The sequence below is a fragment of the Anomalospiza imberbis genome, chromosome 14, assembly GCF_031753505.1.
Source record: "Anomalospiza imberbis isolate Cuckoo-Finch-1a 21T00152 chromosome 14, ASM3175350v1, whole genome shotgun sequence".
NCBI lineage: Eukaryota > Metazoa > Chordata > Aves > Passeriformes > Viduidae > Anomalospiza > Anomalospiza imberbis.
In genome coordinates, this window is record NC_089694.1 from 18,964,530 (window position 1) to 18,976,828 (window position 12,299).

Genomic DNA, 12,299 nt, shown 5'->3' on the forward strand with positions numbered 1-12,299 from the left:
CCTGCTCCAGCAGACAGAGCTCATGTCTGCGTGGACATGAGGCTGCTTCCAGGGGAATGAGTGATGCTGATGGAAGAAGGCTGCTGGCTCCTTCACACCCAGCTCAGCTGGACAGCTGGGGGAACCTTCCTGCTTGGCCCTGGCAGGGCAGGAGCAGGCAGCACATCCTGCGCTGACAGCAGCCACACGGCACAGACGGGTGAGGAGAAATCCCCCCGGCCCTGCGCACACTGCCCATCTCTGACACTCACAGCCCTCGCTCCCCTGCCTGAGCCTTCACTGCCTCTCTCCCCTCAATTACACACATTAAGAGATTATCCCATGGGTTTTTTTTAATCTCTTAGTGATTTTTACAGCCATAATTCCCTCCCTTTCCAGCAGAACAGCCTGTGCTGAGCTCTCCAGCAGGCTGACAATCCAAGGTCTCGTCCTCTCCCTCTCCTGCCCATTAGCACCAATGAACACTGCAGGCTGTGTGTCCCTGCTCCTTTCCCCATGCAGGCAGGGGATCATGCGGGGATTATGAGACCACATTAATAATTGTAAATTCCAGGGTCTTCAAAGCCCTCCAGCCTCTTGGTGCAAATTCACCACACCCAACCCCAAGGGTGCAGACGATTTCTAACAGAAGGTAACACCACCTCCCTTTCCTCCGGTGCTTGTGCCATTTGGGCTCTGTTCCTCTGAATGACACTCAATGTAGCCGAGATACAATTCTCAGGGTGTGGAAAGTTATTTTTCCTCAAAGCCTCTAACAGAGGAATGCCACTGAGCTCTGCCCCAGCGCTGGGAAATCCATGGCTTTTGCCAGTGATCTTCTGTAATGCCTCACATGCCTCACTGTAGTTGCCATCCTGAGGCCTGGGTTTTTCGGTGGCACAGTGCAGTGAAACTGCAGTGATGTGTGCTGTTCAGGCAGCCCTCCAACAGCACCCACACAGGGGCTTTCTGCTCTTAGTCCTCCCAGCACAGCCTGGCCCCTGACAGTTCCTGCCACCGGCACCGAGAACAGGAGCAGTACTGGGAAGGTCACGAGCTCTGCTCTGACTGCATTTTGCTGAGTGACAGATGTGCATGCACGGGGCAGGTGCAGTTCTGAGACAGGGGTGGGTAACCCTTGTCCTGCAGGTATCCACGTGTAGGACCTGGAGGGTGTCCACGCTCCCTGCCAGCGCCATGGAAATAAGGACAGCCACTGCTGCACCTCCTGAGTGCTGGGCTCCTTGACCTCCTCCAGGGATGACAAAGCCCATCAGGACACAGATGGCCCAGGGAACTAAAGCCTGTCCAAGGCAGCAGTCACAGAACAAGCCGAGTGCCAAGCAAAGGGCACTACCCAGTGATGTCCTGTGCAACGCCTTGCTGCCACGAACACTAGAGCAGGTTGGAGGGCAGTGGCTCAGCTGCCCTTTACCACGCTGCAACAGCAAAGACAAAGCCCAGAGGTAGAGAACTCAGATCATGTGGAACTGACTGAGCTGCACAGCAGCCAGCACAAAGGAGCACATTCGGGGGAGAGAGAGACAACCAGACGGAGAGGCACGTCTGCAGGCAAGCCAACAGCTCCATATGACCCCTTGCCAAATTCCCTGCTATTACTGGAACCAAGCAAGGAGAAATGCTCTTGGATCTGCTCTGCCTCTCTGCTGAGGCAAACAAAACGGCTCCAGTTCTGGCACTCTTACTTCAGTGCTTCCATACAGCTCTGGGGCTGGGCACTGCAGCATGTGGAGCAGAGATATTGTGGATGCTTCCTGGCTAAGTTCCTATTGCCTGATGCCTATGCCTGTCAAGAGCCAAACCTGTGATCCACTTTTCCTCTCCCACACCACCATTCATCTTCTGCACTCTGCTTTAGGTTGGTGCTGAAGACCAACCATATTATAGCCAAGGTTCAACATCATACAAACCAGATTTAAGTGCAGACAACAAAAAGTATCATCCCCACAGCCTACTCCAAGCCTCCAACTGAAAAGGAGTTGTGAGAATCTCCTTTGGAGGACTCAGGGAATAATGTGGTCAGGCTGTTCAAACAGATATAAAGTGAGTTTGGTCCCCTGGGCACATTTCTGGGCAAGCAGAACAAACATTAAGGCTCAGGTGAGCAGAAGCAGGTGAGAATTTCCACAGGTGGACACTGCAAGAAGCAGTTGTAGAGTCACCATGGAGCAGGGACTGGGGCACTGCACTCACACAGTGGAGACAGCAAGGAGGGAAACCTCTTCCACTGGTGTCTTTCACCTGTGGTGAGAGACTGGAGGTCCCACTCCAGGCACAAAGGTGGCCAGGCCAGTCCTCAGAAGCATCAGCTAGAACCTCAATACCTGGTGCTGTTTTGCATCCTCCCCCATGAAAAGCACACAACACTTGCCTCTGCTCTCAGTACACCCTAAGAAATGAAGCAGTGCATGTTCCACAGCGCTCTTAGAGCTTCCAAACACTTTAGTACCCAAGCAACCACCACAGCTGAGACCTTGATGATCCTCTAGTTGAAAATGAAAAATGAGAAAGCCAAAAATCTGTATGTTACTTTTCAACAGTTGAATGCTTGAGCATTAAAGTGTATTAAAACCAAAATAATTGCCTTTTTTTCTCCTCCTACACGAGCTGCACCTGTTACAAATTCAGCACCCGAGAGCCTGTCCTACTCCCTTCTTTCCAGGCAGTCTGACAAAGGCAGCTGGAATAGCCTTTGCTCAACCAGTTCTGCTTCAGCTCTGCCACACAACTCACTGCACCACTCAGGGATCTCTGTGCTCTCTCTGCTTTCCAGACCTGCTGCAGCAGCATCCCTGGCTGCCTGGAGAGGCTGTCCCAGCTCCTGCAGCACCTCTTCTCCACCCCAGCCAAAAGGAAGGTGACAGCTTACCAGCAGTGCACGTGGTGCCCAGTATTCTCCAGTTTTGCTGCATTTGTTTAAAATCCTCCTGATAGAAACCCATATACAAACTCTCCCAAACATCAAGGGAATTCCCACTGCAGCTAACCCTCCATGGCTAAAGGCACCCCCAAGATTAGAAACCTGTCACAGGCAGTAGAGTGTGATGTCAGATGTTGAAGTTCCAGCTCTCTACCACATATAACAGCAGCAAACACAGCATATAGGTCAAGAGGTCTCTCAATCACACACTTTAATGCTTTGAATTCCTAATTTCCTCCGAAACATTCTTCCCTGAAACTTTCCACGTCAGATCTTGGCCTGTAAGGAAAAAAAATATGGGAACATCTTGAGGCAAGGCAGCTGAGCCTTTATCCTATGAGGAGGGTGGAAATACAAACATGTTCCCTGCTGCTGGAAATGTTAATGACTTTGTTGTTGTTTAACTTACAGCACAGAGAAGTAATAACATTTCAGCTCAGCATGTTCAGTGTCCTTTAAGGGGAAAGGTGGGAGGCTTGTGGATATTTCAGAGTTCAGCTCCCATGCGGATGCTAACAAAGGCAGCATTCCCAGGCCGGCAGACAGCAGGACTCCCTCGACAGCTTAACAACACATCCTGTTTCAGCAAAAAATTATTTTCTGCACTTGTAAGTAAATAATTTAAGCCTGAGATCGCAGGCCAGACGACCTACTTCCCAAGACCCCACTGGTCAAGGTTTGGTGAGAGAGAAGCAACCTCTGTCCCAGTGGGATCAACATGAAAACAACACAATTCCCTCTCAGAGCACAGGCCCTTCATCTCCATCTCTTTCCAAACCCAGACCAGATACCCAAACACACTCCCACAAAAAATTATCCCAACATTCTACTGGCTGTTACGTGCTCCCGTGTACCCTGAAGGGGGACTATCAGCAATCTTCCACATGTGGGAGCATTTCCAACCCCGTCATCTGAGGCCAAAGCTGCCACTGGGCTTCACGCTGCACTTGCACCAAAGAACCAGGTCCCCTTTATTCATTAAAGTGAAGGGTGCTTCAATGAAGCACCTGTCCATGAGAAGTAACATAAAACCTTGGCTGTATCTGGTAGCAAGCAAGCAGCACAGAAGATGTGTTATTCAGAGGGTGGGTGAAGTGGGGACTTCACATTTAATGAGCTCCTTTCTTAAATGGCCTCTTGGACTTTGAGCTCATAACCAAAATGTTATTTTAAGTCAATGGATAAACAGGTGCCACACATCTTTATAAGGAAGCAGCATCCTTTCCCCTGGCTCACTCACTCTCCATTTTCCTAAGCAACAGAATATACACACTTACACAACCTCACACTGACACATTTCACCAGTTGGCTTTGTACTAGGAAACTGTGGCAATGATGATGTCCCCACCTCACCAGGTGAGTGTGGGTGTTTGCCCACAACACGGTCATGCAAAACTGACTACCCCTCTCTCTGCTCAAAAATAGCTTAGGGGATTTTTTTAAGGAAGATTGAAAAACCTACATTTCTTTTGCATGTCGTTTCAGACACCCAGCTGGGTTTTAAGTTGCTCCCTCTAAAGCTGACTTTTCCTAGGAACTCTTCCCATCTCTTAGCAGCTTAAAGTACTGAAATAATGACTCAAGCAGGCAGAGGAGCCAGCTGTGAGCCCACAGCCCTGCTGTGCTGGACACAGAGAAGCTGCTGCCTGCTAGACCTGACAGACAGAAGGAGCAGGAGAAGAGCAAGCAGCAACCTCCCAAAAGGGACAGCAGAATAGGGGGGAAATCACTTAATGACTGAAAGAAGGTTGCACCAAGCATAAAAATTGAAGACATTCCTTCAGAAACGTGGATCCTTTAGCCCTGAAACCTGCCAATTTAAGCCAGTAAAAACCTCAAGCCTTGCATTTGCCTTTCTCCTCTAAACACCTGAAACTTCCCCTCCCTGCTGCTGGAAGCAGCAAACAAGTTTTGCTGCATTGTGAGAAGCACATCACCCATTTGCCACGCCATGTAACTGATCAACAAGAGCGGGAAGAGCACACCCACCCTCGGTTCTGATGGCCAAGGTAACGCTGCGGACTCCTGGCTGCCTTGGCACTTTGCTTCTCATTCCCACTGGAAAGCTGGCACCTGCTTCTCTAAACTGAATACTCTGCCTTGCCCCCAAGGTCGTCTTTATTATAAACTCCCTGCCAAAGCACAAGGTTCTCTGGCCTTCTGAGGCCATGAATTTTGTGACCAGACTGTGTGCCCCATGGAGTCACATTTCCTATCCCTACTTGAGATGTATCAGAGTGACCTTATTCTTATGCAAAGGAAAATGGGATGGTGCTATTTGGGCTCAATTCTGAAAAGACTGGTTTCATCTTCATACACTTATGAAAGTGACAGTTTTTTGAAGACTGAATTCTTTCTGGTCAGTATGCCTTATTTCACAAGACTTATAACTCCTTTGTTATGCTTTTATCATAGACGTCCAGGCTGAAGTGGAAGCCTTGAATGTATTTCTCAAAACATGATTATATTCAGAAATTCACCATATGTCTCCGGAACTCAGGACTTTTGTTTGAACCCATTCAGTTTAATCCCTTCCCTGTCCCACTTTGTTTAGTTTTGCAAAGAGCCACTCCAACCTGAGCAGCCCCGTTCACGGTTTCAGTCATGGCCAGTTTTAGAGAGCAGCATTGATCTGACTCAGGTATTAACCCAGAGACATGATCCTCATCTCATCTCCTTCAGCTGACAGAGAGGACCTGAACACAGCATCACATCACAGCAACACTCCAACACTTCCCCTCCCAGCACTCCAGGCACTCACATTCCTGGACACTGCTGCAGAACGAGACTGTGGTCCAGCTCCTTTCCAGAGTGCCACCACATCCTGCTGTCTCCAGAAGCCTGCCTGGACACCTCCCACAGCTGCAGAGACAGAGCTTTCAGCACAGGGAGCTGGCAGGGGAGGGTGTGAGATGGCACCAGAGCCACACGTGAGTGCCAGGAGAATGGAAACCCTCCCAGCACAGCTGAACCTTGTGGCTGGGACTTCACACAGCTTCCTCAACAAGGGCACTGTGGTCAGGCAGGAAAGGCCAATAATGAGAATAACCAAACAAGAATTCTTACAGGTCCAAGATAGAGAGGGGAGCAGCAGCAGGAGAGGTGTGAGGGACCTTGGATTAGCGCACAAGGAAAACAAACTGACAAAAAACTGACTAGGCTTTTTTTTTTTCAGCACTAAAACTCAAAATACAAACAAACATTGGTTTCTTCCAGAGAAAGTGTGGCATTTAATGGCATGGGAGTAATTGCTCTAATTACTCCACACCCCTGTCACTGCACATGGGTGATGTCAGCATTGAAACCCCACAAATAGAATGCTGGCACTTCCACCAGTGGACCTCCACAGCTGTGACACTGTGCTGGAGGTAAGGCTGAAGGAAGCAAGCTGGACTGGGCACCTGTAGTAATCTGTGGCACTAAATCTTGAGAACCCACAGCCCGGGCTGTCCTGTCTGGCAGGGAGAGGGAGGCAGAGTGCTGAGCCCTGGGGAGCAGGAAAGGTCCTGCAGGCAATCCTGCAGTCGGTCAGGGCTGCCTGCATCCAGGGGAAGGTCAGTGGTGGCAATACGAGCCCTGGAGAGGGGAGGAGGAGGAACGATGAGTGAAAGGAGCTGGGGAGAAGCTGGGGGAGGGGAGGGCGGACACATAAAGGAGCAAGGCTGGACCGTGTAAGGTAGTGAATGGAAAGGGCAGACCTGGGACTGTGGGCTGATCCTTGCTCACTACGTGAGGAATATTTGGGTGCCTGCCTTGCCCTGCTGCCCGATCCTGCCAGGAAGATGCTAGAAGGGCACCATGCACCCTGGCCGGAGCAGCCCTTCAGCCCGGGCGGAAACACTGCCAGGGTAAATAAGCCTTCAGCGTGCAAAGCATCACAGCCGCTGAAACCGGGATGCTGGAGACTGCTGTTTGCCTCGGGAATCCGCATCCCTAACTGGTCCCTAGCCTCTCCCTCGTGGAAACGGTCTTGGCCACGTCTCTTGCTCTCATCCTGACACCCTTCTTTTCTTCTCCGCAAGTTTCCTCACCCGCACATGCATGGGCAGCGCTGCTGCCAAGGGACACGCACCCCCAAAGAGCGCATTTCCCAGCTTAAACCGTCAGTCCAAATTCTCCCCTTTCCCAGCCCAGGCAGGATCCGAGTGGGAAACAAATTTTGTCATGGCCTACCTTCGGAGTCCGCCAGGTCTGAGACGCGGGGGCAGCGGGGCTGTGTGATTCAGCAGAGGAGTCCCTGTGACAGGGATGCATGCTGAGGCTCAGCACCGCTGCCTCTCCCCCTCCACCGCCCCGGCTGCTGTGTTGCTATGCGATCACATCACCGCCACCAGCATCTCGCCGAGCTCCAAAGAGATACCCTTGACTCGGCAAAACACAGCGGGGAACAAGGACGAGCCCACCGAGTGCCCGGCCCTCCGGAGAGAGAGCTCGGCCGGCGATCGATCCGGAGAGGGGAGGGAGAAGAGTGGGGAGGCAAAGACAGGCACGCACGGGAGGAGGAGACAAAATACACATGGAAAGGGGGAAAGAAAAGGGAGGAGGGGAGCTGTACAAACACACAGAAAGCGCCGTGGTCTGACCTCTGGAGACCTGGCACGGGCTGCTGGGCTCAGACACGCTTCCCACCGCTCGCCGACATCTCCCACCGCCTCTCGGGGCTCGCGGCTCTCATTTTAGGTTAGATATGGCCACGCGTGTGCTGGAAAATGCCAGACACATTCGCCTCCTTCCTTAACCACAATTTGGGTATCTGACACAAGATTTTATAATTCAAGAATAGCCTGTTTTAAAATTAAAGTTAAGGAGCAAAAATAGGTTTATTACTCAATTTCAGATGTGCTTCCTAGTCTTCTTTAAAAATAAAAATAAGTAAAGAAAGGAGGCAATTCTCCAGGCTGGGGAGATCTTTTAAATGTCAGGGTATCTTGTCTCAGCTCACAAGAAACAGGAGGATTTGAGCTGCTAGCTTGGATGAGGACACAAGCAGATAGAGTTGGGATTTTGGTCCATGGATAACAGTTTACAGTTCTTCAGATCATTCCACACAAGGATTGCAAACTGCTCAAGCCACCAAGTGATGTTATTTTCATACAACACAAAAAGAAACAGAATTAAATTACTTGGTGAGAAAGAGGATTCAAATGTAATCCCAGCTCTGTTTTAAGCACTAGACTGTCTCAGCCTCTCCATGGGAAAATTAAAAGTCAGAAAATACAATCTTCCTGGTCCTTGTCAGAACAGTCTTTAATGAGTCTTAGCCCTTTTTACCCCAGAGTTGACAGACTAAAGATGTTATTTTTCTGCTCACACAGGTATATCATCCAGAGATATCAGTGCTGTTTGTAAACATTTTTCATTTCTATACCTTTATTCCCCATCTCAGGTGTATTCCAAAATGCAGGTTCACTCAGACCCAGCAATGTAACAGCTTCACCACTCCACTACATTCCTGAAAAAGTCACTCCTGGTCCAGCCAGCAATGGAAATAACAATTGGCAAACTCTCTGCAGCATCACAGGGCTTCCTGTGGGTTTAAGGACAACGGTCAGGAGATGGTGCTGCACAGAGGGACAGTGCCCAGCCCACCCCAGGGCTGTGCCCAGCAGGGTGGGGAGCCCACGACCACCTTTCAGCCAGTTTGGGCACCTGACAGAACAAAACTGTAATCCCACGTCATGGGGATGCGAACGGATCAAAAGCTTTTCTAGGCCACCAATTTAAACATGGAGAAGGTTTAAAACTCAATATATAGTTGATCGTGTGTAAAATATGTTTGAGAGAGTCCTCAAGAAACCAGTGAGCTCCCTGTGATGGTACCAGCTAGAACCTGCAGCAGGTGATGGGTGACCCTGAGGAAGTTCTCCCTTCATCCTAGATGGGTGCACCAGGAGTCAGGAGCAGAGCACAGTGAGGCACAGAAAACTCCTGTAACTACACTGAAAGGGGATTTTTAAATAGCAACCTCCTTATCGTTGGTTCCAAAAGGAGCAACACTGAATATTTGGAGTACCAACCCAAGAATACTTATTCACTCCACACCTTCTGCTCTTAAAAGCTTCAATAGCTTCTGCTTCAACAGCTGTACTGATGCAATAAAATCCCTCCTGGAAAGCTGTATTTAGACCAAAAAACCCAGATATGGATCAGAAGACAAAAATGAGCAGAGACTGCTGGGCTATTTTTGTGCACGCACACAAATAAGAAATGTTGGGTTAAATAAGGAGAGCGAGGGGGGAAATAACAGCAGAGTCTGGCAGGGCTGTCCAGGCCAAAGACACCATTCTCCAGAGAGACATGACCAAATCCAATGGCAGCATGTGTCTGTCACCAGCAGCAGCTGTAAGGGACATGACAACATGGATGAACATATCAAGCCAATTTACACATGCACACAAGACAGACATCAGCACAGAGATATGAACAGACAGCATGAGCCACACAAACAAGGTGCTTTCTTGTACAAGCATCCTCAATTATTGATTGTTTAAATGCAGTAGAGAAAAAAAATCTCTTGTGTCAGTTTGGTTTAAATTATGAGGCAAACCAGAATCTCTGCTGGGAGAGTTGCTTCCAGGGCTGGGAACATCTTCCCAAGTCCTCCAATACTTTCTGTTTTAAGGATATAATTAGGGCAAGGAGAGGAGGAATTCAGAACTCAAGGGGAGCGAGAGGGACCAACTCAGATGTGTCATAATCGCAGTTTTCACATAAGCACTACAACTTTTTTTAAGTGTATGGGAAGGTTTCTGAGATGAGAGGCTAAATTTGGTGTACTTTGAGTTCTGAACAGAACTTAAGCCAAAAAAATCTCCCAAGGAACTCCAAGAGCTGAGCTTCCAGAAGATACATTGGTACTTACTTTATGTATTCCCCTAATGAAACATTTCAGACACTTTCTGTTTTATGAAACAGCACATATCTACCTTGTTAGGAAAACCAGCAATGTCCACCCTCCCATCAGGGACATCTCAATATGCACAGTGGTAAATACAGTCTACAGTCATACAATAGGGAAAAACTGGGACGGGTTTTATAAGGCATGATATTGACATAGAGAGAGAGACATGCTCACAGAGACAGTATTTTTAGTTTGAAAGTTTTAAGAGCTAGAAATAAGGGCTGTGTTTGCTTTCAGCCTAAATTCTGTATTACATTCTCCATATACAAATCCATTACTATTAATCACTTGTAAGCTGGAATATCCACAACATTAATTATTCCTGCATTACCAACCAAATAAAAACATTACCTAAAATTCTGGCATTCACATTTTCAACATAAAACTTCAAGGTTCAATATAATTAAAGGCTATTACTTCTACATTTTTCTTCCCATAAGTTCCCACCAATTAACTTTATCTTCTAAAATAGTCCTTGTCTCAGGGAATTGGTTCCCAAAATGTGCTCCTTTGAAACATCACATCTCCTGAAAAAGAAAGTTTTTCTCTCTCGTACAGAAGAGAAATTATTGTTAACATCCTTTGGAAACTTTGGTACATTCTTGCCCTTTCAGAGTAAAGTTCAAATGTATCCATTTATCCCAATTAAAGTGTTTTAGAGAAAGATGCTTTAGCCAGGAACAGAATGTAGACTTATCCTTGTTAAAAGGAGAACACAGGCAGACACCAAGAAGAGCACTTTCCCTAGAGCCACACACCCACAGTCCTTGTGGATCCATCTGCTGAAGAAGAGTTTAAGTGAGAGGCTTGTGAGCCAGGACAAGGTCCCTTATGGCTTGAAGAAATCCAAGTTCTCCCCAAGAGCCTACAAATCCCTATTTTCCCGAGACACAGGCTCCCTCACCTGAGTCTCCTCCTAATTAAAGGATCAGACAGCACTGTGTTCTCTCACAGCTGCTCACAACCAAAGAGCTGTAGCTCTGTTTTGATTCAGGATCATTGATCTCAGTGGTTGTGCTGTTCCTACCTGGGAAGGGGAAGCCAGAGGAACAGGTCTTGCACAAAGAGACAGACCTGCCCATCAATTCCAGTACATTAGACAGGCCAGCAGGTTGGGAGCAGAGCACAAAGAGCCTCCCTTTAACAAGGGGGAACAGAACTAGAATTAGGGCCCTAAGGAAATAATTTTATTAACTGGATATTGTAACATCCTGGGGGGCTTTTTCCCTTGTTTTGTTTAAATAACTGATATCAAATAAATAACTCTACCTCTTTTGCTAGCATCAATAAGCACAAAAACCTTCCCAGAGCAGATTCTACCCTGCTGAAAGCATTTAGAAAAACAGCTGGGTACTTTCTAAACACATGGTACCTGGGGTGAGAGAGAAGAATGGGCAGAGAACTGATGCAAGCCATGCACTCAGAATTAATCCCCCTTTTAATTTGTTCCCACACAGGCCCTGAAACAATCCCCCCACATGAGAAATAGAGACTATAAGGGAGGAAGGAAATCTTTTCAGAGCAGTAAGTGCCAAAAGAAAGAGGAGTGGGTATCAAAAGAGTGTAAAAGAATATGGGGGAGGAGAGGGAGAAAGAAAAGAGGAGGGAGCAAATGGTAAAAAAGAAAGCAAAAGCATGCAGGAGAGGAGGGTAAGGCAGACAAGGCAGATTTGAGGGGCTGTTTTGTTCTTCAAAAGCTGTCAGCATGTTTACAATGTGCTTTCCATCCCCCTCCTTATTTACTGGGCCCTCAAAGGAGCAGGAAAGCAATCACACAGGAGCTGCTGAAGATTCACTTGGACGCAGAACAGAGGTGCCCTAAGAGAAAGGAAACTGCTTAGTGATCCGTGCACAATAAACCATGATGGGGATGTTACAGGCCAGAGACTCGAGAGAGAGGGCTGGGAGGAAACCTGCAGAGAGCAGCCTCTTCCTGCAGAGATCACACTGGCAGCACAGACACTGGAGCAGAGCAAGTCAGGCTGCACGGCGACACAGCTGCACATCAAAATATATGTTCACAGCAGAAGCTTATCCCTGAATTCTTGACAGGAAGAGCCCAAAGGATTTGGGCAGAGTAAAATTTTTCAAGGTATCTGTTGCAATTGGCAGCCTAAACCCAGTGCCTGAAGCTCAGGAGCTCAGCCACGTTACAGTGACTTAAATATCCCATGACTGAGGCTGTGCTGGAACAGCCCATCCTGTGTCACGTTTCTGGCAGGTACCACAGCTTGCCTGGTGCATGTTCACTCATTACAAACTGCAGAATGGGATCACGCCTCAGCCTACAGATTCCTAAACACTCCCAAGGTTCAAATGGTATTTAGAGCCTGTGTAGGTACCTGCAGCTTTTTCTTGTTTTTGTTTTTAAGATCAACTGTTTTGGTGTCTACATGTGCAAGAGTGAGCCTGGAGATTAAAGCCTTTATTAAAAAAAAAAATCTTCCCCTCTGTTAATGCAGACTTTTTACTCCTACG

At 48.1% G+C, this 12,299-nt stretch overlaps 1 protein-coding gene across 1 annotated transcript in view; it reads right to left on the bottom strand.

Annotated features, from left to right (window-relative positions):
- The window catches only part of DRP2 (dystrophin related protein 2), a 28,967-nt gene extending 21,616 nt beyond the window's left edge, over nt 1-7,351 (bottom strand). Inside the window, exon 1 of the mRNA XM_068205275.1 lies at nt 7,094-7,351. Within this exon, the coding sequence (XP_068061376.1) occupies nt 7,094-7,174 (81 nt within the window). The 5' untranslated portion in view covers nt 7,175-7,351. The remainder of the gene's footprint in view (nt 1-7,093) is intronic.
- Nucleotides 7,352-12,299: the final 4,948 nt, after the last annotated feature.